The following is a 24,918-nucleotide window of genomic DNA, read 5'->3' as shown; positions in this document are numbered from 1 at the left end:
CTGGCTTGGGTCACAGTCTGTGCGAAGTCTGCATGTTATCCTCGTGTGCGCGAGAGTTTTCTCCGGGTGCTCCGGTTTCCTCGCACAAGTCCCGAAAGACGTGCTGTTGAGTAATTTGGACTTTCTGAATTCTCCCGAAAAGGCGCCGCAATGTGGCGACTGGGGGATTTTCACAGTAACTTCATTGCTTGTAAGCCTACCTGTGATAATAATAAAAGATGATTATTTATCAAAGTTAATTTGTTGATTAGGAATTATTAGCCGTTGCTCAGTGATGGGTTAAATTTCATAGCCTTCTATAGCCCTAGCATGCATCCTATTGTGACTAATCACTCATACTGAAGGTTTTGACTGTGCCATGGTCGGCTGATTAATATTGTCTTTTTTCCTGCTGTCACCCTGGCTGTTTGACATACTAGCCCTCCTGACATTCCAGTCTTAAGAAATAATCGCACCACGTCAATGTTAAGCCTGGATTGACTCCAATGTGGTGCCTGTTGATCTGAATGGAGGTATCTGTTCTATGAGCAAAAACATTTTTCATTCTGATCTCCAAATGTAGCAATTTGATATTTTTGGAATTGCTGAATAAGCCTTTAGAAGGTTTAAGAACTAAATGAAGGGATCCAACAAATCTGCATGATAATTTTGTGTTTTTAAAAGAAAAAAACACTTTCATTTATCTATCGACTTTCGAGTCCAAAGAAGTACCTTTTGACGTCTAGTCACTGTAGTGAGGTTGGAGACCGTATTTGCACACGGTAAACAATGTTCTCTCTCCGCGTTTGGAACGGTTTCAGAAATTGTGACAAAATAATTCTATAAGAATTGATTATTTGTCAAGTTATGGTAAATTCAAATCGAAAATATTCAACAGTCATGAAATCATAGCATCTGCTAAATCAGTGGGGTAGATAAACACATTTCAACAAAATCATAACTTTTTATGAGTTGGTCTATGATTTTGCCACACAAGATGCGCAACGGATTTCTTTGCCATCCTAAGTTTGAGAAGTGAATAGTTGAACCATCCAAAGCCAGAGTTTGATCTCTCATTGTTGCGTCTGCACAGGTCTCGGTCTCGGCAGTAGTAGAATATATGACCTGTACTGGAGAATGGGGTGAATAGGTAACTGAAAACTAGATGCAAACCCATAATTAACGTGCCATTATAAGGTTGTTGGCAGATGTGATTGATCCCCTGGCAATCCCACAAACCACTGAATTGACAATGGCAAACTCTGCATCCGGGTATCCAAATTGCTGCAGAGCTCATGTCCACTGAGGCATGTTGTTTAATATGTTCTCAAGTTAATAGAGAACAGATTACTTTGGCTGACACGCTTAAGGAATCTGGAGCAGAACCAACAGAAAGTCTGGTACAACTGCAGTGCAAAAAGCTATCCATACGATCAGACTCGAGAGTGCGAGAGTTACTGCCAGTGAGGTGAAATGAGTTCCAGATACCTTTTGTGGAAAAGTACAGTGATGGAAATTAGGTGATCATATTACCATCCTGACAATATAAGCAGCAGGTGTATCAAGTAAGTATGTTGGAACTTTCTCTTAACCATGCTACGTTGGTTTATAAGAACATAAGAACTAGGAGCAGGAGTAGGCCATAGGGCCCCTCGAGCCTGCTCCGCCATTCAATGAGATCATGGCTGATCTTTTGTGGACTCAGCTCCACTTTCCGGCCTGAACACCATAACCCTTAATCCCTTTATTCTTCAAAAAACTATCTATCTTTATCTTAAAAACATTTAATGAAGGAGCCTCAACTGCTTCACTGGGCAAGGAATTCCATAGATTCACAACCCTTTGGGAGAAGAAGTTCCTCCTAAACTCAGTCCTAAATCTACTTCCCCTTATTTTGAGGCTGTGCCCCCTAGTTCTGCTTTCACCCGCCAGTGGAAACAACCTGCCTGCACCTATCCTATCTATTCCCTTCATAATTTTATATGTTTCTATAAGATCCCCCCTCATCCTTCTAAATTCCAACGAGTATAGTCACAGTCTACTCAACCTCTCCTCGTAATCCAACCCGTTCAGCTCAGGGATTAACCTAGTGAATCTCCTCTGCACACCCTCCAGCGCCAGTACGTCCTTTCTCAAGTAAGGAGACCAAAACTGAACACAATACTCCAGTTGTGGCCTCAATAACACCTTATACAATTGCAGCATAACCTCCCCAGTCTTAAACTCCATCCCTCTAGCAATGAAGGACAAAATTCCATTCGCTTTCTTAATCACCTGTAAACCAACTTTTTGCGACTCATGCACGAGCACACCCAGGTCTCTCTGCACAGCAGCATGTTTTAATATTTTATCATTTAAATAATAATCCCTTTTGCTGTTATTCCTACCAAAATGGATAACCTCACATTTGTCAACATTGTATTCCATCTGCCAGACCCTAGCCCATTCACTTAACCTATCCAAATCTCTCTGCAGACTTCCGCTATCCTCTGCACTTTTTTGCTTTACCACTCATCTAAGTGTCGTCGGCAAACTTGGACACATTGCCCTTGGTCCCCAACTCCAAATCATCTATGTAAATTGTGAACAATTGTGGGCCCAACATTGATCCCTGAGGGACACCACGAGCTACTGATTGCCAACCAGAGAAACGAGCATTAATCCCCACTCTGCTTTCTATTAATTAACCAATCCTCTATCCATGCTACTACTTTACCCTTAATGCCATGCATCTTTATCTTATGCAGCAACCTTTTGTGTGGCACCTTGTCAAAGGCTTTTTGGAAATCCAGATATACCACATCCATTGGCTCCCCGTTATCTACCGCACTGGTAATGTCCTCAAAAAATTCCACTAAATTAGTTAGGCACGACCTGCCCTTTATGAACCCATGCTGCGTCTGCCCAATGGGACAATTTCTATCGAGATGCCTCGCTATTTCTTCCTTGATGATAGATTCCAACATCTTCCCTACTGCGAAGTTAAGCTCACTGGCCTATAATTACCGGCTCTCTGCCTACCTCCTTTTTTAAACAATGGTGTCACGTTTGCTAATTTCCAATCCGCCGGGACCACCCCAGAGTCTAGTGAATTTTGGTAAATTATCACTAGTGCATTTGCAATTTCCCTAGCAATCTATTTTACCACTCTGGGATGCATTCCATCAGGACCAGGAGACTTGTCGACCTTTAACCCCATTAGCTTGCCCATCACTACATCCTTAGTGATAACAATCATCTCAAGGTCCTCGCCTGTCATAGCCTCATTTCTATCAGACACTGGCATGTTATTTGTGTCTTCCACTGTGAAGACCGACCCAAAAAACCTGTTCAGTTCCTCAGCCATTTCCTTATCACCCATTATTAAATCTCCCTTCTCATCCTCTAAAGGATCAATATTTACCTTAGCCACACTTTTTAGTTTTATATATTTGTAGAAACGTTTACTATCTTTTTACATTCTGAGCAAGTTTAACTCTCATAATCTATCCTACTCTTCTTTATAGCTTTTTTAGTAGCTTTCTATTGCCCCCTAAAGATTTCCCAGTCCTCTCATCTCCCACTAATCTTTGCCACTTTGTTTGCTTTTTCCTTGAAGTTGATACTCTCTCTTATTTCCTTAGATATCCACGGTCGATTTTCCCTCTTTCTACCGTCTTCCTTTTTGTTGGTATAAACCTTTGCTGAGCACTGTGAAAAATCCCTTGGAAGGTTCTCCACTGTTCCTCAACTGTTTCACCATAAAGTCTTTGCTCCCAGTCTACCTTAGCTAGCTCTTCTCTCATCCCATTGTAATCTCCTTTGTTTAAGCACAAAACACTAGTTTTTGATTTTACCTTCTCACCCTCCATCTGTATTTTAAATTCCACCATATTGTGATCGCTCCTTCCGAGAGGATCCCTAACTGTGAGATCATTAATCAATCCTGTCTCATTACACAGAACCAAATCTAGGACCGCTTGTTCCCTTGTAGGTTCCATTACCTACTGTTCTAGGAACCTATCGCGGATACATTCTATAAACTCCTCCTCAAGGCTGCCTTGACCGACCTGGTTAAACCAATCGACATGTAGATTTAAATCCCCCATGATAACTGCTGTACCATTTCTACATGCATCAGTTATTTCTTTGTTTATTGCCTGCCCCACCATAATGTTACTATTTGGTGGCCTATAGACTACTCCTATCAATGACTTTTTCGCCTTACTATTCCTGATTTCCACCCAAATGGATTCCACCTTATCCTCCATAGCACCGATGTCATCCCTTACTATTGCCCGGATGTCATCCTTAAATTACAGAGCTACACCACCTCCCTTACCATCCACTCTGTCCTTCCGAATAGTTTGATACCCGTGGATATTTAAGTCTCAGTCTTGACCATCCTTTAACCATGTTTCAGTGATGGCCACTAAATCATAGTCATTCACGATGATTTGCGCCATCAACTCATTTACCTTATTCCGAATACTGCGTGCATTCAGGTAAAGTACACTTATGTTGGCTTTTATACCTCTGTTTTGAATCTTAACACCTCAATCAGTAACCTCTCCTAAGTTATATTTCCTCTTAACTTTTCTCCTAATTTTTCTTGTCGTTGAACCATATCTTCATTTAACAACCTGCCGCGTTGCTTACCATATATGTTTTTACTTACCGTTTTATTCCTTTTAGTATTACTGGGCCTATTCACTAAGCTTCCCTCAGTCACTGTGCCTTGTACTGACACCCTTTTTGATTTTTGACTATGGCTCCTGTGCCTTACTGCCTTTTTGTTTCTGTCCCTGCTTTACTACCTTCTGACTTCCTCCATTGGTTCCCATCCCCTGCCACATTTGTTTAAACCCTCCCCAACAGCTCTAGCAAACACCCACCCTAGGACATCGGTTCCAGCCCTGCCCAGGTGCTGACCGTCCGTTTTGTCCTGGTCCCACCTCCCCCAGAACCGGTTCCAATGCCCCAGGAATTTGAATCCCTCCCTCTTGCACCATCTCTCGAGCCACGCATTTATCCTAACTATCCTGACTTTCCTACTCTGACTAGCTCGTGGCACAGGTAGCAATCCTGAGATTACTACCGTTTGAGGTCCTACTTTTTAGTTCAACTCCTAACTCCCTGAATTCAGCTTGTAGGACCTCGTCCTGTTTTTTTTACCTATATCGTTGGTGCCTATGTGCACCACGGCAGCTGGCTGTTCACCCTCTCACCCACTTCCCCCAAGAATGTCCTGCAGCTGCTCCGAGACATCCTTGACCCTTGCATCGGGGAGGCAACATACCATCCTGGAGTCTCGATTGCGTCCGCAGAACTGCCTGTCTATTCCCCTTACGATTTGAGTCCCCTATCACTATAGCCCTGCCATTCTTCTTCCTACCCTGCTGTTCAGCAGAGCCAGCCACGGTGCCATGAACCTGGCTGCTGCTGCCTTCCCCTGGTAAGCCATCTCCCCCAACAGTATCCAAAGCGGTATATCTGTTTTTCAGGGAGATGACCGCAGGGGACACCTGCACTGCCTTTCTACTCTTGCTCTGTCTTTTGGTCACCCATTTTCTATCTCTCTCCGTAACTTTCAGCTGCGGTGTGACCAACTTGCTATACGTTCTATCCACAACGTCCTCAGCATCGCGGATGCTCCAAAGTGAGCTCATCCGCAGCTCCAGAGCCGTCAAGCGGTCTAACAGGAGCTGCAACTGGACACATTTCTTGCACGTGAAGGAGCCAGGGAAGTGGACGTGTTCCTGAGCTCCCATATCGCACACGAGGAGCATGACACGGGTCTGGGATCTCCTGCCATGTCTTAAACCTTTAGTTAACTTCAACTACAATTTTTAAAAAAGCACGAAGAAAAAATAAATAAATATATCAATGAAAAGAAAAAGAAAAAAGAAAAACTACTTACCAGGGATAAAAAGCACCTCCTCCCAACCCAGCTTCAATGTAGCTTTTATATAGCTTTTAGCCGAGAGGAAGTTCAGAATGATGGCACAGTTGATTTTTGTAACCAACAATGAAGAGGAAGATTGCTTTGGCTGTCCGTATTAGCTATTCGGGGACAGCAGACTAAGGAACTTTAGTCTTAGTTTTCAGCCAAGGCAGCTAATGGGTACCAATCTGCCAGTATGCATAACCAGCCCTATACTGTATGCGAGAGTGCATAAATAATATAATGTAGCAGATACTAAATTAGGTTTTGCATGAATTATCAAAGACCTAATGAAGAGACAGTAGCTAACATATATCCTATGCTTCGTCTGGAACTAATTTTTGTGCAATTAAGCGATGGTAAGCGATTGACATCCTGATGTGACCAGAGATGATGAGTAGTACCATGAACGTGATTTACCAGCCTCATCGCAACCGACTTGATGGCACAACGAGACCGTTGCATCTCGGAGAGGCCCCTTGCAAGATTCGTGACACTCGAGACTTCTTACGGGATTCAACCATACCTCACGAGACCTCGCGGGTGAGTTCCAGGTCAGCATATTTAAATGATCCATGAGGCTCATTTAAATATGCAGATTCTATGGGCTCCCGGTACCTAATGGCTTCCCCAGCGAGGCCTCGTCTGGGCACCGATTAGTGCTGGTCCACACAAATGTGGACCAGGCATAGCGGCACCTGGGGAGTCTGCCAGGCCATTGGAGATCCTGGCTGGTCGGGGATAGGGCAGGGTGACACCCTGGCTCTTCCTCTGCCAGCTGGGCACCTTGGCATTGCATCTGGCACATTGCTACTGCCACCCTGGCACTGCCAGGGTGCCTGATGGCACTAGCAAGGGTCAGGGCCTGAGGGGGGAACCATGCCCATGAAAGGGGGGAATGAGGAGGGATATGAAAGTTGGGGCGGTGAGGGTGGGTACGAAGGGGGTTTCCTAAGGTTTTGGGGGGGGGGGGGTGAATGGTGAATTTCCTGAAAGAGGGGGTCCCAAAAGGGTGGGGTGGGAGGTCGAGAAAGAGAAGGGGTGGCCTCAGCAACCCTGTGCAGTGTGTCCTCTGGGTGGAGGGTGTGTGGGGTAATGCCCATGTGTGTAGGGGAGGAGGGACTGTCATTGTCCTTTGGGGAGGGTGGGGGGGGGGGGGGGCACTCGAGCTCACTTAGAGATCGGGACACCCTTTCACAAATGGCAGCCCGTCTGAGGAGCCAGTCTCACTGACGAGTTCAGCTCCCCATTGCCGAAAAAATTAAGTGTGAGCTGGACCGGGGAGAAACTCCACAGGGCCCAAATAAATGACTTGGAAAACCAGTGTGGATATTGCCCAAAAGATTGGGGGGAAATAGTCCACCAAGCTCACCCAAATGCCACTTTGAAATCTTTTGGTTGAATCGTGCCCCATTTCTTTGCAATAAACTCTATTCGCAGCTCCCTGCTTTTCATTGGCACTAACTGGACCATTCACAATCTTGACCCTGAGCTGAACTTTGGACCCCAAAGTCTCCTCCTTCTCAAAGATGCCTACTTCCATCTCTGTACCATTGTCTGTCTCCAACCCACCATAGCTAAATCCACATTCATGTCTTTTTTTTACTTTCATGCTTGACAATATCAATTATTTTCTGGCCAGACTGTGTAACTTGAGCTCACCTGCTGACCTCCCTTATCCAAACTCTTACCAGTTTTGAGTTTCACTGGCACCCTGTCCAGCAAGACCTCGGTTTAAAACTTTCCATCATTGTCCTCAATTTGCTTCAACTCCTTGCTGCCAGCTCCTCTTGTCCTCCTCTCGTCCCTCCCTGCTACACTAGCCCCTTTTTACTGTGTAATTTCCTCCTGCCTCACTGCATTTTGAGATCAATGTGCTGCTCCTAATTTGGCCTCTGGTACATCCCTGATTTTAGTCGCTGCACCATTGATAGTCAAGTCAGCTGCCGAGGCCTTAAGCTCTGGTATTGCCTTCTAAGGGTGCGATTCAGCGGACTTGAGTTAAAGTCCGCTGAACAGCACATTCAGTGGGGTATTTCTTGGCGCCTGCAGCGCCGAGAAAGACCCAACTATTCAACGGCACTTTGCTGGGTTTTTTTTTGGTCTCTGGGATATTCTCTACTCCAAGGACACACTTGAGAGGGATTTTCTGCTTGCAAACTCAGCTTGCCAGCAGGAAAGGCTCCTCACAGCTCAGGGTGCCATTTGGAAGGTTGCCGCCAATCTTTTCCCCCCTCGCCATGCCCAATCTTGGGGACACCCTGGGAAACCCCCTCATCCTCCCACTACCTGGAAAGCCCCCCGCTCCCCAATCCCTGGCAGTGCCATCTGGCACCTGAGCAACCTGACACTGCCAACATGGCACCCCAGCAGTGCCCAGGTTCAGGGTGGAGTGCCAGGGTGCCACCTTGCTGTGTTCCCTATCACCCAGGGATTTCCAATGGCCTGGAAGAGCTCCCCCAGTGCTGTTATGCCTGGTCCATGTTTGTGTTTAAATGAGTTGTACAGCTCTTTTGCATGTGCAGATGCAAAATCCAGATTGCGCCATGCGGAGCGAGTTGGGTGACTCGTGATCGACCCAGCACGGAGCCTGATTTCTGGGCTTGTGCACAATTTACCCGTTGCACCTGAATTCACACTGGGCGCAACAGAGTGGGTGAACCCTGCCCCAAATCTCTCTGCATCTCAAACCCTCTTCCCATCAAGATACTACTTAAAATCTTTCTTTTTAAACCAGAGTTTTGATTATCTGCCCAATGTCATCTCATGTGGCTCAGTACCATATTCTGTTTGATAATGCTTTTGTGCAACACCTTAGTATATTTTATTACATTAACAAATTGCATGTATATGAAGCGTTTTTTGTTGTTCAGCATGGGTGCGTTTATAGTCATGACTTGTAGAATTTAAAATGCCTTGAGCAGAACATTGTTTCAAAAGGCATTTAATGCATTGTATTTGTCATGTCATACTGTGGAAATGAAGCTTTAACTTTCATCGTCCACTGCATGCCGTAACAGAATAAACAAATACATTGGGAAAATATCAAAAATAAGTGTACAGGACAAGGAAAATAGGACCAGAAGTAGGCTATTTGGCCCCTCGAGCCTGCTCTGCCATTGATAAGATCATGGCTGGTCTGTTTGTGCTTGGGGGTTCCACATTCATATCTATCCACAATAACTTAGATTCTTGTTAGGCAAGTGAATCAATCTACTTGTGCCTTAAAATATTCAGTGACCCTGCCTACACTACTTTCTGGGGTTCCAAAGTTGCACAACCCTCTTGAGAGAAAATCTCCCCATCTTTGTCCTATTAGGAGACCCCTAATTTTAAAACCATGTCCCCTAGTTCTGGACTCGCCCACAAGAGGAAAAGCATCCTTTCTATGTCCAGCTTGTCAAGACCGTTCAAGATCGTGCATACTTCCAAGTCACCCCTCACTTTTCTAAATTCCAATGGAAACAAGCCCAACCTGTCCAAAAGTAAGGGAATCTAGGGTTATGAGGAAAGGGCAGGAAAGTTAACGTGAGTAATGTCGGATCAGCAGTGGTCCTATTTAATGGCGGAGCAGGCCTACTCCTGTTCCTATTTCTTATGGTCTTGACCTATCCTCCTCCGACGACCCACTCATTCCAGGTTTCAAACTAGTAAACCTCCTCTGAACTACATCCATTTACAGCCTTCCTTAAATAAGGAGATCAAAACTGCATAGCATTCAAGGTGCGGTCTCAGCAATGCCCTGTACAACTGAAGCATACTGAGGATGGCATGGTAGCACAGTGGTTAGCACAGTTGCTTCACAGCTCCAGGGTCCCAGGTTCAATTCCCGGCTTGGGTCACTGTCTGTGCAGAGTCTGTACGTTCTCCCCGTGTCTGCGTGTGTTTCCTCCCACAGTCCAAAGACGTGCAGGTTAGGTGGATTGGCCATGCAAAAATTGCCCTTGGGTTAGGTAGAGTTGCTTAGTTATGGGGATAGAGTGGAAGTGTGGGCTTAAGTAGGGTGCTCTTTCCAAGAGCCAGTGCAGACACTTTGGGCCAAATGGCCTCCTTCTGCACTGTAAATTCTGTGATGCTATCCTCATTCATGAAGGCCCCACTTTCTCAACCTTGTCCCTCTCCTGAGGTGTGGTGACCCTCAGGTTAAATCACCACCAGTCAGCTCTCCCCTCAAAAGGTGAAAGCAGCCTCTGTTTATCTGGGACTATGGCGACTTTACCTTACTTTGATACTCAATTCCTTTTGTGATAAAGGATAGCGTTCCATTAGTCTTGATTCTGTGCTATACTTGCATACTAACGTTTTGGGACTCGTGCCCATGAACACCGAGATCCATCTGTACCTCAGAATTCTGCAGCCATTCTCTGTTAAAGTATACTCTGCTTTTTCATTCTTCCTGCCAAAGTGAACACTTCACATTTCCTCACATTGTACTCCAGCTGCTAGATTTTTGCCCACTCACTCTACCTGTCTACATCCATTTGCAAACTCCTTGGGTGGGATTCTGCGCAAATCATTGGGGCGGTATAAACAGCACAAACCCTAGTGGGAACCACTCCAGCATCGAGCCGCCGCAAAGGTGCGGAATCCTTGAATCCTAGGACGGTGCCGGAGTGGTTTGCGCCGGCCGGCGGGAAGGGGCTTGGCGCCACGCCAACCGACGCTGAAGGGCCTCCACCGGCCGGCGCGAGTTGGTGCATGCACGGGAGCACCAGTGTCTGCTGGCATCATCCCCGCGCATGCGCAGGGGGAGTTCATCTCCATGTCGGCCATCATGGATCGGTACAAGACTGACGCGGAGGAATAGAGTGCCCACGTGGCATAGGACCGCCCGCGGATCAGTGGGCCACGATCGTGGGCCAGGCCACCAGGCCAGATCACCCCAAGCCCCTCCGAGGACCCCGGAGGCCGCCCAAGGAGCTGGGTCCCGCCGGTAGGGACCAACCTTGATTTACGCGGCGGGACCCTCGTTAAACGGACGGGATTTCGGCCTATCACGGCCCGGAGAATTTGGGTGGCCCCCGGGGCCCATTGCGTCATGCCGGTCCATGCCATTCTCCGAAGCAGGCAGCGTGATTCACGCTAGGGTGCTTTTTGGGGGGGCCAGAGAATTCGGAGGACGGCGGGGGCTGGATTCACGCCGACTCCTGGCGATTGTCCGACCCGGTTGGGGGTTGGAGAATCCCGCCCATGGTGTCCTCTTCACAACATACCTTCCTACCTACCTTTGTATTGTCTGCAAATTTACCCCACCATCCTTCACTCCCCTCATCTAAGTTGTTGCTGTAAATTGTAAAAAGTTGAGACCTTGCAGGATTCTAATCATCACTTCCTGCTAATCAGACAAAGATCCATTTATGCATACTCTGTTTTCTACCAGCCAGCCAATCCTCTATCAATGCTAACATGTTATCCCCTACACCATGAGCTTCTATTTTCAGCCCTTTGATGTGGAACCTTATCAAATACCTTCTGAGCTCCCCTATATCCACATCACGTGTGACTCCTTCAAAAAACTCTAATGACTTGGCGAAACATAATTTCCCTTTCACAAAACCATGCTGACTCTTCCCAATGATCTTGAGTTTCTCAAAGTGCCCAGCTATAACCTCGTTAATGATCAACTTGCCTCCAAGCAGTGAACTGCATCATTGATTTTCAACTTTAGAAATGAAAAAATAATTTTTCTGCTTCCAGACACAATCTCACATACTCGCATTCCGTGGGGAAGAACTCCTCCCTGTGAAAATAAGGAGACCTCTGTTATTGTGATTCTGTAGCTGACAGTTTGTGTGAGAGCAGCTTGTATTTATTTACCATTTGGTTGGTTTTACCTTTTGCCCCTGCATGTGAAGGTGTAACTTGTCTCAGCTTACATCTGTCCAATCAGAGCATGAAGAGCAGAATCTACCTGTGAAGGAAACTGAGGCCACAAACTTTGTCTCACCTCTGCAGAGCTCAGCGCATTAGATGAGTATTGTTTTATTGCGCCAGACATATGAGCAAGTATTTTTTTTCTGTATCGTCAGTGTGGTTTACATTTTCTTCCAGCAAAATTGCTGCTAAAGCTCATTCAAATATTGCATAAGAGTCAATGCATTCGTCACAGTGGGTTTGAATGTTTTTATAAATCCAGTGGTGAACACATTCTGTTATATTAGGGAAGTAGTTGGACTGTTGGAATTTTTTTTATTGAAAGCTGGCATTGAATCTGTGGTGCACAGTCAATTTTCTTCATTAATTCAGTGAGTTAGCAAATGGTTATTTGTGGGGGTGTATTATTAAAGTTTGAACTTTTCTGACTACAGGAAACCACTTTGGGGACCAGTGAGATGGCTTGTAAGAAGAGAATTGTAATGGAGTTTATTATAATTACATTTGACTGTATCCGAAACAAAAGGAACTGTGTTTCAGTTATATGCCATTAAACTTTCTTTAGCTCTGGTCCAGCATTTACCCTTCACTCTTTCAACTCTGGCCCCTTTTGTACACCTCTTTCCTCTACTTTGTGTTCCTTGTAGAAGTTCAGCCGTCTCATTCCACTTTTTGGGACACTCTCCCTAACTCTCCATTTTGCTATTTTGCCTCCTGAAACCCAACAGTTCCATTTTGCTTTTGGCCACCATCCCTAAACCTTTCACCATTACTTTCATTGTCTGGTTATTTCTGTCTCAATAAAGCACTCAGGACATTTTCATAGACTCGTACAGCTGCAAAGGAGGCCATTCAGTCCATTGTGTCAGTGCCATCTCTTTGGTATTGTTCATATATATTTTTATATTTTAAAATACATACATTTTCCTCATATCATGTTCTCTTCTTTTGAGAATTAGTTCAAATCTGTGCCCTCTTTTTACTGACCTGTTTGCCACTGGAAGGTTTCTCCTTATTTACTCTATCAAAACCGTTCATGATTTTTAGCACCTCTAATCGAATCTTCTCTGCTCTAAGGAAAACAACTCCAACTTCTTCAGCCTCTCAATATAACTGAAGTTCTTCATTCCTAGTACCATTGTAATAATAACAAAAACAAATTACTGTGGATGCTGGAATCTGAAACAAAATCAGAAAATACTGGACAATCTCCAGGTCTGACAGCATCTGAGGAGAGCGAAGGGAGCTAATGTTTCGAGACTGAGTGACTGTAAATCTCTTCTGGAACCTATCAAAGGCCTTGCCATACTACTTAAAATGTGATATCTCCAACTAAGTGCAACACTTTAGCTGAGGTTTAACCAGTGTTTTATAAAGTTTAGCATATCCTCCTAGCTTTTGTACACTGTCCTATTTTCAAAGATTTACACGCATGCATCATGTTGCAATAAAGACATGCAAGTGTAAATTATTGTAAAACTGTCATTCGTTGCAGTGTTAAACTAACACTCCCTCTACCCTCTCATAAGGTAAAAGATCCCATGAAATAGAAACACAAAATTCCAGAAAAACTAGCACAATGGGTAGCATCTATGGAAAGAAACAGAGTAAATGTTTCAGGTTGTGACCTTGCATATGAAGGGACATTGGCCTGAATCTTCCGCTATGGTAAGCATGGAATGCGGACCCTGCAGTCTGTCCGACACACACATGCAGGATACTTTATGGGAATTTTAAACTACCGATTGGTGGTTTTACCCTGCCTGATTGCTGCATGATTGCTCACAACAGTGGGATCAGAACCATGGAGACTTGAGCTGTTTGTGCTATACTCTCTCCTGGGTTGTAACATCTATTTCTTTAGAGCTTCTCCTAGCAGGTGTAAAGTCAGGAGCGGAGCTCTAAGCAAATCAGCTGGTGTTTCAAAGCCTTTCAAACCCACAGCAACCTCTATTCACTAAACAGACCCCAACAATGTTCACCAACTTCCCAACAATGTTCACCCTGCCACCTTGACAATGTTCACCCCCACGACAATGATCAGCCCCTCCTGACTCACTTTCTACAATCCTTGGCTCATGTCTGGCCGATGTCGTGATTGTGCGGGATGGGGGTCAGCATTGTTTAGGGTGAGGGGTGAACATTGTGCCACATGGGAAGGCAAACTTTGCCGGGGAGTGAGGGAAGTGGTGAATAATCATTTCTGTCTCTCACTCTCACACTCACACGCACTCTCTCTCCTCTCTCTCTCTCTCTCTCTCTCTCTCTAGTACTGAAGACCTTTGCTCCAGAACGTGCCACATTCCTAGCCAAGTTGTTTCAGTGCAACTACAACATTGGATCTACCCGGCAATGTGCAAAATTGCCCAGTTATGACCTGTCCACAAAAAGCAGGAGAAATCCTGCCTGCCAATTGCCACTCCGCTTTTGTCCAAACGAACAGGTGAATTCCATAGGTGAGGTAAGAGCGACTGCCCTCTGCAGCTAAACAGTGTTTGACCAAGTTTGGCATGAAGAAGCCCTATTAAAATTGAAGTTAATAAGAATAGGGGGGGAGCACTGCCCTGGTTGGGGTTATACCGAGCACTAAGGAAGATGGTTGTAGTTGTCAAAAGTCGATCATCTCTGGCTCAGGCCGTCACGGCAGGAGTTCCTCAGGGTAGTATCCTGGCCCCAATCATCTTCAGTTGCTTCATCAATGACCTTCCTCTATCATAAGATCAGAAATGGTGATGTTCTCTGATGACTGCACAATATTCAGCACCATTCACAAGTCCTCAGATACTGAAGCAATTCTGTCCATATGCAGCAAACCTAGAGAACACGTTTGGGCTGACAAGTGGCAAATGACATTCACACCACAGAAGTGCCAGGCAGTCTTCAACAAGAAATATTCTAACCAGCGTCTCTTAACATGCAATAGCATTACTATTGCTGAATACCCCACTTTCAACATCCTGAGGGTTATAATTTACCAGAAACTGAATTGGACTAGTCATACAAATGCTGTGGCCACCAGAGCGGATCAGAGGCTGGGAATTCTGAAGTGAGTAACTTAGCTTCTGACTCCCCAAAGCCCATCCATCTACAAGGTCCAAGTCAGGAGTGTGATGGAATACTCTCCAGTTGCCTGGATGAGTGCAGCTGCAACAACACTCCAGAAGCTCGACACCATCCTGGACAAAGCATTTTACTTGATTAGCACCAGATCCACCACCTTAAACATTCACTACTGATGCATAATGGCAGCAGTGTGTATCATTGACAAGATGCACTGCAGCAACTCGCCTAGGTTCCTTCGACAGCACCTTCTAAACACAACCTCCATCACCTAGAAGGGCCTTTCCTGAATTAAAAAAAAACTGGAGGTATGGGAGGGGGTGAGCATTGTTCAGGTAGGGACGGATTGAACATTGTCTGGTTGTGAAGGAGTCGAACATTGTCAGGGGCGAGAAGGCTGTGCCGTTTTGGGGGTTGACTGGACCATTTAAACACAGTGCAAGTCAATGAATTGAAGACAGAGTTTAAGGGGCATATCTCCCCTTCATGATGAAAAAGGAGGTGTGGCTTCACTGGAATTCGGCTCGTTATCCGGCTTCCCAACTCTGTCCGTTGCTGGATTCAAACTGGAGCCGAGATCAAAAGGTGCGAAATGGGTAAGTAAGCAGTTTAATCATCTCCGGGCCCACTTGCTTTGCTGCTGACCAGGTGACCTGGGACATTCACTGTTTCTCTCCACGGATTCTGTCTGACCTGGGTGTATTTCGAGCATTTCCGATTTCCTGCATCTGCAGTATTTCCCTCTTTGTGAAAGATTTCATTGTGCTATTTTGAAGAAGAGCAGGGGAGGGTAACCTTGGTGTTCTGAAGTTACTGTGAAGAGCCCCTAGTCACCACATTCCAGTGCCTGGGTACACAGAGGGAGAATTCAGAATGTCCAAATTACCTAACAGCACGCCGTTCAGGACTTGTGGGAGGTGCGCACCCGGAGGAAACCCATGCAGACACGGAAGAACATGCAGACTCCGCACAGTCAGTGACCCAAGCAGGAATCGAACATGGGACCCTGGTGCTGTGAAGCAACATTGCTAACCACTGTGCTAGACAAATAGCTTTAAGAGCCAGAGTGGTTGTTCAGCAATAATTATTGCTGATCGTATTACTAAAACACCCATTTAACATTTTCATCTGTCTTTTAGTGTGACACTAGTGGGTAATTATCTTAAATTCACACTATTATCACAATCCCTGTGTAGCTCCAATTGGTAAAGATTGGAACACTGCAGCCTGTGGAGCAGCAGATGCCAGACAATGCTATCTATTCTGTCCTGTAATAGTGGCAAGCTGTGACTGTTTCATTGTTATTTGTACTGCAAAATTCAACCCAATACATAAGAGGTTCCCAACCTTTTATATGTCATGGTGTGGTGAATGTAATTCACACTGTATTGTATTCTATTGTATAGTATTATGTCCTTGTGGGCTCTGTCTGTGAGTCGTTGCACGGCTCTGCCCATAGGGGGAGATGAGGAGCTTGTGCAGGGCTCCACCCATGGCTCCGCCCATGGTCCCTCCCACTACCGGAAGTATAAAGTGCTGCAGCCGTGTGAGCCTGCCCTCAGTTCTTCTGGTCGCAGGCAGGCTCAGTTGTAAGACTATTAACACCACAGTTTACTTCCAATCGTGTTCTGAGTGAATAGATGGTCACATCAACTTTAATAGTCTTAGAAAACTACTATGGAATCAGCCCTCAAACCTGATCGACTAAAACTGGACCTGCAGGCTGCAGAGGCGAAGGAAATCTTCCTACACTGGCTTCAGTGTTTCAAGGCCTACCTGGCTGAATCGAGCACCTCCAAGACGACAGAGGAACAGAAACGGGTGAGCCATCGCATCTCTACGCAACTCAATTGTACCAACTCCTATACTGAGGCCCTTGTTAGAACATAGAACATAGAACAGTACAGCACAGAACAGGCCCTTCGGCCCTCAATGTTGTGCCGAGCCATGATCACCCTACTCAAACCCACGTATCCACCCTATACCCGTAACCCAACAACCCCCCCTTAACCTTACTTTTATTAGGACACTACGGGCAATTTATCATGGCCAATCCACCTAACCCGCACATCTTTGGACTGTGGGAGGAAACCGAGCACCCGGAGGAAACCCACGCACACAGGGGGAGGACGTGCAGACTCCACACAGACAGTGACCCAGCCGGGAATCGAACCTGGGACCCTGGAGCTGTGAAGCATTTATGCTAACCACCATGCTACCCTGCTGCCCCCAATGCTCGATTGATTGTACGTACGGCCGATAAACGAGGTCCACGCGCGGCACATTTTCACTACCCGCCGCCAGCACCCCGCAGAGTCGCTAGAGGACTTCCTGCGCGATTTAAAAGCCCTTGCTCGGGACTGCAACTTTCAGGCTGTAACGGCCTCCCAGCATATGGAACTCGCTGTCCGTGATGTATATGTTGCGGGGCTCCAGTCTAACTATGTGCGCCAGCGATTACTTGAGAAAGGGCCCCAGAACTTGGAGGACACGGTAGAACTAGCAACTACTATGGAGGTCGCGTTCCGAAGTCTAAACTCATTCCCCGCGAACCAAGCGACCCCATCGTGGGCCCCCGACCAGCGACTGCCCCAGGCCTGCGCCGCGTGGCCGCCCACTCACTATGGAGAGCCAGCGTGCCATTTCTGTGGCCAGCCCCAACACCCACGGTAGCACTGCCCGGCCCGCAATGCGACCTGCAGCAGCTGCGGTCGCAAAGGACATTATGCCAGAGTATGCCTGCCGAAATCAAAACCCTCTAACTCCCCCGCAGTCGAGAACAATCGCCCGCCCCAACTCGCAGGCCCGCAGACCCCGTAATGCTGCAGCGTGTCTGCCGACTCCGCCCGACATGTGCGACTCATAGGGACGGCCATCTTGGACGCCATCTTCTTCATCACCCGCCACGTGCGCGTCATGGGGGCCGCCATCTTGGACACCATCTTCTTCATCACCCGCCACGTGCGATCAACGGGGGCCGCCATCTTGGCCATCAACCAAAGTTCACCTCGACGACTACGACCTCAGCGGACAGTCATCACGGGGCCACTCCAGCACTGCTGATTGAGCCGCCGACTACCCACAACTCAACGCAGTCACGTTGGACCAGTCGCGTCCGAAGCACCTCCAGAGCTCGATAATGTCCGTTAAAGTCAACGGGTACAGGACACCGTGCCTCTTCGTCTCCGGGAGCAGCGAGAGCTTTGTACACCCTGACTTGGTAAGACGCTGTTCGCTCCCTATCTTCCCTGCACGGCAAACTATCTCCCTCGCCTCGGGCTCTCACTCAGTCCACATACAAGGGCGCACCGTCGCGACCCTAACGATTCAGGGCACCAGCTACTCTAATTTCCAGCTGTACATACTCCCCGACCTCTGCGCCCACTCTTACTCGGGCTCGATTTCCAATGTAATCTCAAGAGCTTCACACTCGGCTTCGGCGGACCCCTACCTCCACTCACTATCTGCAGTTTAGCGACTCTAAAAATTGACCCCCCTCCACTCTTCGCTAATCTAACGGCTAACTGTTAGACTACTCGCAGCAGGCAGTACAGCCTGCAGGGTAGAGTATTCATCAGAGCCGAAGTCCAGCGGCTCCTACGTGAGGGAGTCATAGAGGCCAGTAACATCCCCTGGAGAGCTCAGGTGGTGGTCGTCAAGACCGGGGAAAAGTTCCGGTCGGTGGTTGATTATAGCCAAACCATTAACCGGTTCACGCACCTCGATGCGTACCCCCTCCCCAGAATTGCAGACATGGTCAATCAGATCGCCCAATACTGCATATTCTCCACGGTGGATCTGAAGTCTGCTTACCACCAGCTCCCAATCCGCCCGGAGGACCGCCACTACACGGCGTTCGAGGCAGTTGGCCACCTCTTCCATTTCCTCTGGGTCCCCTTTGGCGTCACGAATAGGGTCTCGGTGTTCCAACGAACAATGGACTGAATGGTGGACCAGTACGGGCTGCGGGCCACGTTTCCATACTTGGACAATATCATCATATGCGGCCATGATCAGCAGGGCCACGACGCCAACCGCCAGCGATTTCTCCAAACCGCCCAGAAACTCAATCTCACATACAATACAGCGAAATGCGTTTTCCACACTACCAGACTAGCTATCCTCGGCTATGTCATGGAAAACAGAGTCTTGAGCACCGACCAGGACCATATGCAACTTACAACTCCCTCTCCCTCATTGTCCCAGGGCCCTCAAGAGGTGCCTGGGATTCTTCTCTTATTACGCCCAGTGGGTCCCCCAGTATGCGGACAAAGCCCGCCCACTATTTAAGACCACACTCTTCCCACTGTCAGCTGAGGCCTGCCAGGCCTTCAACTGCATCAAGGAGGACATCGCCAAAGCCGCCATGCAGGCGGTGGATGATTCCATCCCCTTCCAGGTGGAGAGCGACGCCTCAGAGGTCTCTCTTGCCGCCACTCTGAATCAGGCAGGGAGACCAGTCGTCGCCTTCTCCCGAACCCTCTCCGCTTCGGAACTTCGACACTCCTCAGTCGCAAAGGAAGCTCAAGCCATTGTGGAAGCCATACGGCACTGGAGGCACTACCTCGCAGGTAGGAGGTTTACCTTCATCACCGACCAAAGATCGGTTGCCTTCATGTTCGACAACTCGCAAAGGGGCAAAATTAAAAACGATACAATCTTGAGGTGGAGGCTCGAACTCTCCACCTATAATTACGACATCATATATCGACCGGGGAGCTCAACGTGCCCCCAGGTGCCTTGTCCCGCGGCACATGCGCCAGCGCGCAAGACGACCGCCTGAAGGCTATCCATGTAGTGGCGGTCCTCCGGATAGCCTGAAGGCTGCCACCCGCGGGTCGCCCGGCTCGCCCACTACGTCAAAGCCCGAAATCTGCAGGGGAGGTTAAAGCTGTCTCCACCGGGGAGGTTAAAGCTGTCACCAGGAATTGCCCGATCTGCGCGGAGTGCAAACCGCACTTCTATAGACCAGACAAAGCCCACCTGGTAAAGGCATCCCAGCCCTTTGAACGCCTGAGCATCGATTTCAAAGGGCCGCTCCCCTTGACCAATCGAAATGTGTACTTTCTTAACGTCATCGACGAATTTTCCCGTTTGCTATCCCATGCCCCGATATGACCTCCCATGCAGTCATCAGAGCCCTGCACAGTATCTTCACCCTGTTCGGTTTCCCCAGCTACGTACACAGCTGTTTGTCCTTCATGAGCGACGAGCTGCGTCAGTACCTGCTCGGCAAGGGCATCGCCTCAAGCAGGACTACCAACTACTACCCCAGGGGAAACTGGCAGGTGGAGAGGGAGAACGCGACGGTCTGGAAGACCGTCCTACTGACCTTACAGTCCAGGAATCTCCCGACCTCCCACTGGCAGGAGGTCCTCCCCGACGCGCTCCATGCATTTAGGTCCCTCCTGTGCACCGCCACCAACCAGACTCCTCACGAACGATTATTTGTTTTCCCTAGGGGCACTACCACGGGGGCTTTGCTCCCATCCTGGTTGAGGACACCGGGCCCGGTTCTCCTCCGGAAGCACGTCCGGACACACAAAACGGACCCGCTAGTAGAGAGGGTGCTACTGCTTCACTTGAACCCCCACTACGCCTTCATTGAATACCCCGACGGCCATCAGGACACCGTTTCCCTCCGGGACCTGGTGCCTGCAGGATCCACCACTACCATCACTACCGTCGAGGTACCCCTCGCACTACACCCCACCCGACCCCCCACGCCCTGCACCCCCGGGCCTATAGGTTCCCTGCCGACGCTCTGCGCCCCCGCGCCTATAGGTTTCCTGCGTCGCCCGTCGCACCGGTCAGGAATGAAGCTCGGACCGAAACACCCCCGGAGTCCACCCTCATACCCACACCGACCGTCACCACCCAAAGAAGCTGCAACCCCGGTGCTCCGCCGATCCCAAAGGACGACTCTGCCACCGGACCGGCTCAACCTGTAGACCCGTCACCCCCGCCGGTCTTGATTTTTTACAGGGGGTGAATGTGGTGAATGTAATTCACACTATTGTATTGTATAGTATTATGTCCTTGTGGGCTCTGTCTGTGAGCCGTTGCGCGGCTCTGCCCATAGGGGGAGATGAGGAGCTTGTAAAGGGCTCCGCCCATGGCCCCTCCCACTGCCAGAAGTATAAAGTGCTGCAGCCGTGTGAGCCTGCCCTCAGTTCTTCTGGTCGCAGGCAGGCTCAGTTGTAAGACTATTCAAACCACAGTTTACTTCCAATCGTGTTCCGAGTGAATTGATGGTCACATCACGTGGCACACTTCTATACTATAAATCAATTTTGAGGCACATCTATTTTCTCTGCCTTCTTCCCTTACTGGGAACTTGATTTGTAACTTCTCCCTGTCCTCTCTCCAGTTATTGTTTTTACTTCTCTTTGTGTCTGTCTCGCTTCTCCCAGGGTTTTTGCGGCCTTTTTGAGTTTTTGCTTTTTATGCATGCACAATGTGACGTTTTGTCTTCAGCTTCATATCCCGTTGGTCATGTGCATGGGGCTGCCCAATGTCAAAAATCTAAACCATGCATGGGCAGCTCTTTCCCAGCTGGCGCATGCGCTGGAGGCCCAAGATGCAAAGGGTCTTGGAGATGCCAACCACGGAGCTCAAGAAGAAGGTTAGTTATAGTTTAATTACATGAATTTTGAACCTTTTCACTGTATACGGGGGAGGGGGATGGGGTGTCTTCTGTGCCATCGCACACTGGTTGGGAACCACTGCAATACATCAATGAATTGTAATGTGCATGATTAAGTAGATGGTTTACTACTATTGTTCACAATAGACCCTTCCTAAAAAGCTTCTTTATTCCCCATTGTAAACATGCTCTCGGAGTTGTGTTAATGACTTTGTACTTGGGCACTTGCAGTAGAGGACGTTACTGCAATTTGAAGGTTGAACAAGAAATGACTCTTGTTCACATATTTGCTCTGGAATTTGGTGTGAATGGGTCTGCTGCATCCATTATATCAGAGCACAGTAAACTGAGGTGTGCTGCAGAGGAGATGATCCTGATATCATACTTGAAAACAGTAGCACTAAAACACTTGACTATTCTTGGGTTGCGCAGCCAGCTTAGTAAAATTCTTCTGGCTTGAGTGGCCTACATATGTCACAGGGCTATAAAACTGCTGTTACTTTGTGTCTTTGCATGCAGGCTCGAAGTAGCTGTGTGAGCCTGTTTTTATCTTGGATGAAAATCTAGCATTCCAGAAACACATTAATACTCCACTAGTGTTTATTTGGTGTGAAACGCAAAGGCTGCACAATGTTACTATGAATATTAGAAGAACTTTATTGCTCTGGGACACTGAATTGCATGATTTGATTCAAATTTTAAAAAAGCTCCGCACCAAACAAGAAGCCAGTTTCTGTGGCAGGTGTATATTTTAATGTTTCTGCACCTATTTTGTTTGCTTGCGCCAGCAGTCAGACAACGTTCAGAATTTAGCCGTTTCTGCAGAGTACAGTAATGCTCTCTGGATGCATTACAATAAAGATGTGCAAACGGATTTTTGGAATTCAGTCTTGTGATTTGCTGAATGTTAACGTTTAAAATATTGAAAGGGTAAGCTAAAGTGTAATTTGAAACGTAACTGTTTTGATTAGTCCGACACTGGGATCTCACCAACTAAACCAGCTTAAAAGCTTTGTAAATGCAAATTTTAAGGATAACTGGAATGCTGGACACATTTCCTCCGGTACTTGTTTGTCAGGAATAAATTGGATCATATTTATAAACAGTCCCATGTTGATGAGGTGTGGAAAAGCCTTAAGATTTTATATGGTCCTGCTAAAGTGCCATAGAAATCCACTTTCCATTGGGCCCGTCCTCCACCTCTTGTTTACATGCATTTACAACAAGCAGTCCACTGAGAAAACCCAAGTCCAACAGCCAAACCTCAAATTAAAACCTCTGCATTCCCCCTGAAGCAAACGTTCAAAATGGTGGCTGAGCTAATCGCACTTAAATGTCTCCCTTCACCATTCTTCTAAAAAAAAATCCCTGAGAGAGCCAATCCATAGTTTCAGTTTTTAAGATGAATGGTTTGATCTGAATTTATTATTTTTTTAAATTTTAGAGTACCCAATTCATTTTTTTCAGTTAAAGGGTTGTGGGGGCGAAACCCACGCAAACACTGGGAGAATGTGCAAACTCCACACGGACAGTGTAGTTTGATCTGAATTGAGATTTTTCATAATCAATTTCCAATTGTCTGCTCATTGTTTTATATTAAACCACAACATTCCATAAATAAGCTGTACCTTCAGGCAAGTCTTTTTCATCACCTGTCGATCTCGGGGAAGGAGGAACTTTTGACCCACTGTTATTACTTTTGCAATGGTGCAAGCATGAAATTGTTTTTCTTTGAATAAAATGAGCTGGGTTTCAAACCAAGATTCAGAGCTGACAGAGAGTTCAGTTGATGTGTGCAGGATGGCATTAAAAGGTGTACAGAACAGAACGGTCCTAGAGTTCAATCAGCTGACCTCTGCTGGAGTGATAATGTAATTGAACCCAGGTCCTTGGGTTAGGGTTCCAGCTCCTTGCTACTTGTTGACTCCACCTGGGAAGTGGGTTTTGAGTGAAGATTGGAGTGGGCTTAGCGGTGATGGAAGTGCCCTGTCGTTAACCTGCTCGAAAATACTTCATGCACAGACTCGCTCATGGAAAATGTCAATTGGATGACTCCTGATCGGTAGCCAGTATCTGTGTGCAACTATGCACCAGTACTTGAGGGAGAAAGCACAAATTGAGAATGAAATGTATAATGCAAAAATAATCTATATCTGGATCATTATACAATCACTGGTACTAATATAACCCAACTAGTCTGGAGGTAATCTACTATATGCTCTTAAAACTGATTGTTTAGTTTGTTATACATTATAAGGAAAACAATATTTACTTTTAAATGCAGGTTGCCGATCGAGTCTTCTCTGGAATCCAACCGACTGGAGTCCCTCACCTAGGGAACTATCTCGGAGCCATAGAGAGCTGGGTGAGGCTGCAGGATGAATACAGCTCCATTCTATATAGCATTGTGGACCTGCACTCCATCACTATTCCTCAGGACGCTGGTACACTCAGGCAAAACATTCTCGACATGACAGCCAGTCTCTTGGCATGTGGTATTAACCCTGAGCAATCAGTTCTCTTTCAACAATCCAAGGTCAGTTCCAGCTAACTTCTAAATCTTTTTATTTCTTGCTCCCCCCTTCACTTTGGCAGAGCTGTAGACCTCCTGAAGATTATTGAACATTTTGCATTCCACATGTACAAATAACACATTCATCCAAAGAAAATACTTGACTTAACTGGGCTTTAAGATCCAAACAGACTCCGCAGCATTGAACCAGCTATTTGCAGTTGGACACACAGGTGGTTGTTACAATGTGTCTTGAATTGTGAAAATAACTTCATGCCATTAATTGGATGTTTTTATAGGAATTGCTGCAAAATTTTGTGGCTGAATTATTTTTTTATTTTTTCCTTTTTCTGCTTCAGAACATTTTATTACTTAAATCTGTTTTCTCCTCCTGATCTTGCTCACTCTGGTCTTGATTGAGGCCTTCATCTCAGGTTGAAGCCTCAGCTTTCGAATACAAGATTGTTTTGAAGTAGTATTTAAAGTAATGAGGTAGTATTTATTACATAACAAAGCATTGGGAGCTTTATTGTAATGGTATTTTTTTCAATTGAGTTTCCATTAATTGTCGTTATTCTGAAAATTCACACTTGAGGCACTTGAGTGTTATTTCCTTTAAAGAATAGTTTTATTTGATTTTTAACATTTTAAAGATACAACCCAACAAGGCAAACAAAACCCTCCGAACCTCCACCCTAGCAGCTGATGGTAACCAAACCTTTAAAATGTAAGAAAACAAACAAACCCCATCTCTTGTGGAACCCCTCACTAACACCCCTCAAAATAAACTTGACCTCCAAATACAGGAAGTCCATCAAATCCCCCAGCCATACTGAGGCACAGGGTGGAGAAGCTGACCTCCACCCCAACAGGACCTCCTTGCGAGCAATCGGCAAGGCGAATGTTAAAACAACTGTCCTTGCT

General features: G+C 46.7%; 1 protein-coding gene across 1 annotated transcript in view; it reads left to right on the top strand.

The window, feature by feature from the left end:
- The window catches only part of wars2 (tryptophanyl tRNA synthetase 2, mitochondrial), a 78,711-nt gene that overhangs the window by 36,252 nt on the left and 17,541 nt on the right, over positions 1–24,918 (top strand). Inside the window, 1 exon segment of the mRNA XM_038801968.1 lies at positions 23,767–24,018. Within this exon segment, the coding sequence (XP_038657896.1) occupies positions 23,767–24,018 (252 nt within the window).

This window comes from Scyliorhinus canicula, chromosome 7 (assembly GCF_902713615.1).
Source record: "Scyliorhinus canicula chromosome 7, sScyCan1.1, whole genome shotgun sequence".
Lineage (NCBI taxonomy): Eukaryota > Metazoa > Chordata > Chondrichthyes > Carcharhiniformes > Scyliorhinidae > Scyliorhinus > Scyliorhinus canicula.
Note: the sequence above shows the minus strand (reverse complement) of the source record. Positions and strands in the feature narration are given on the sequence as shown.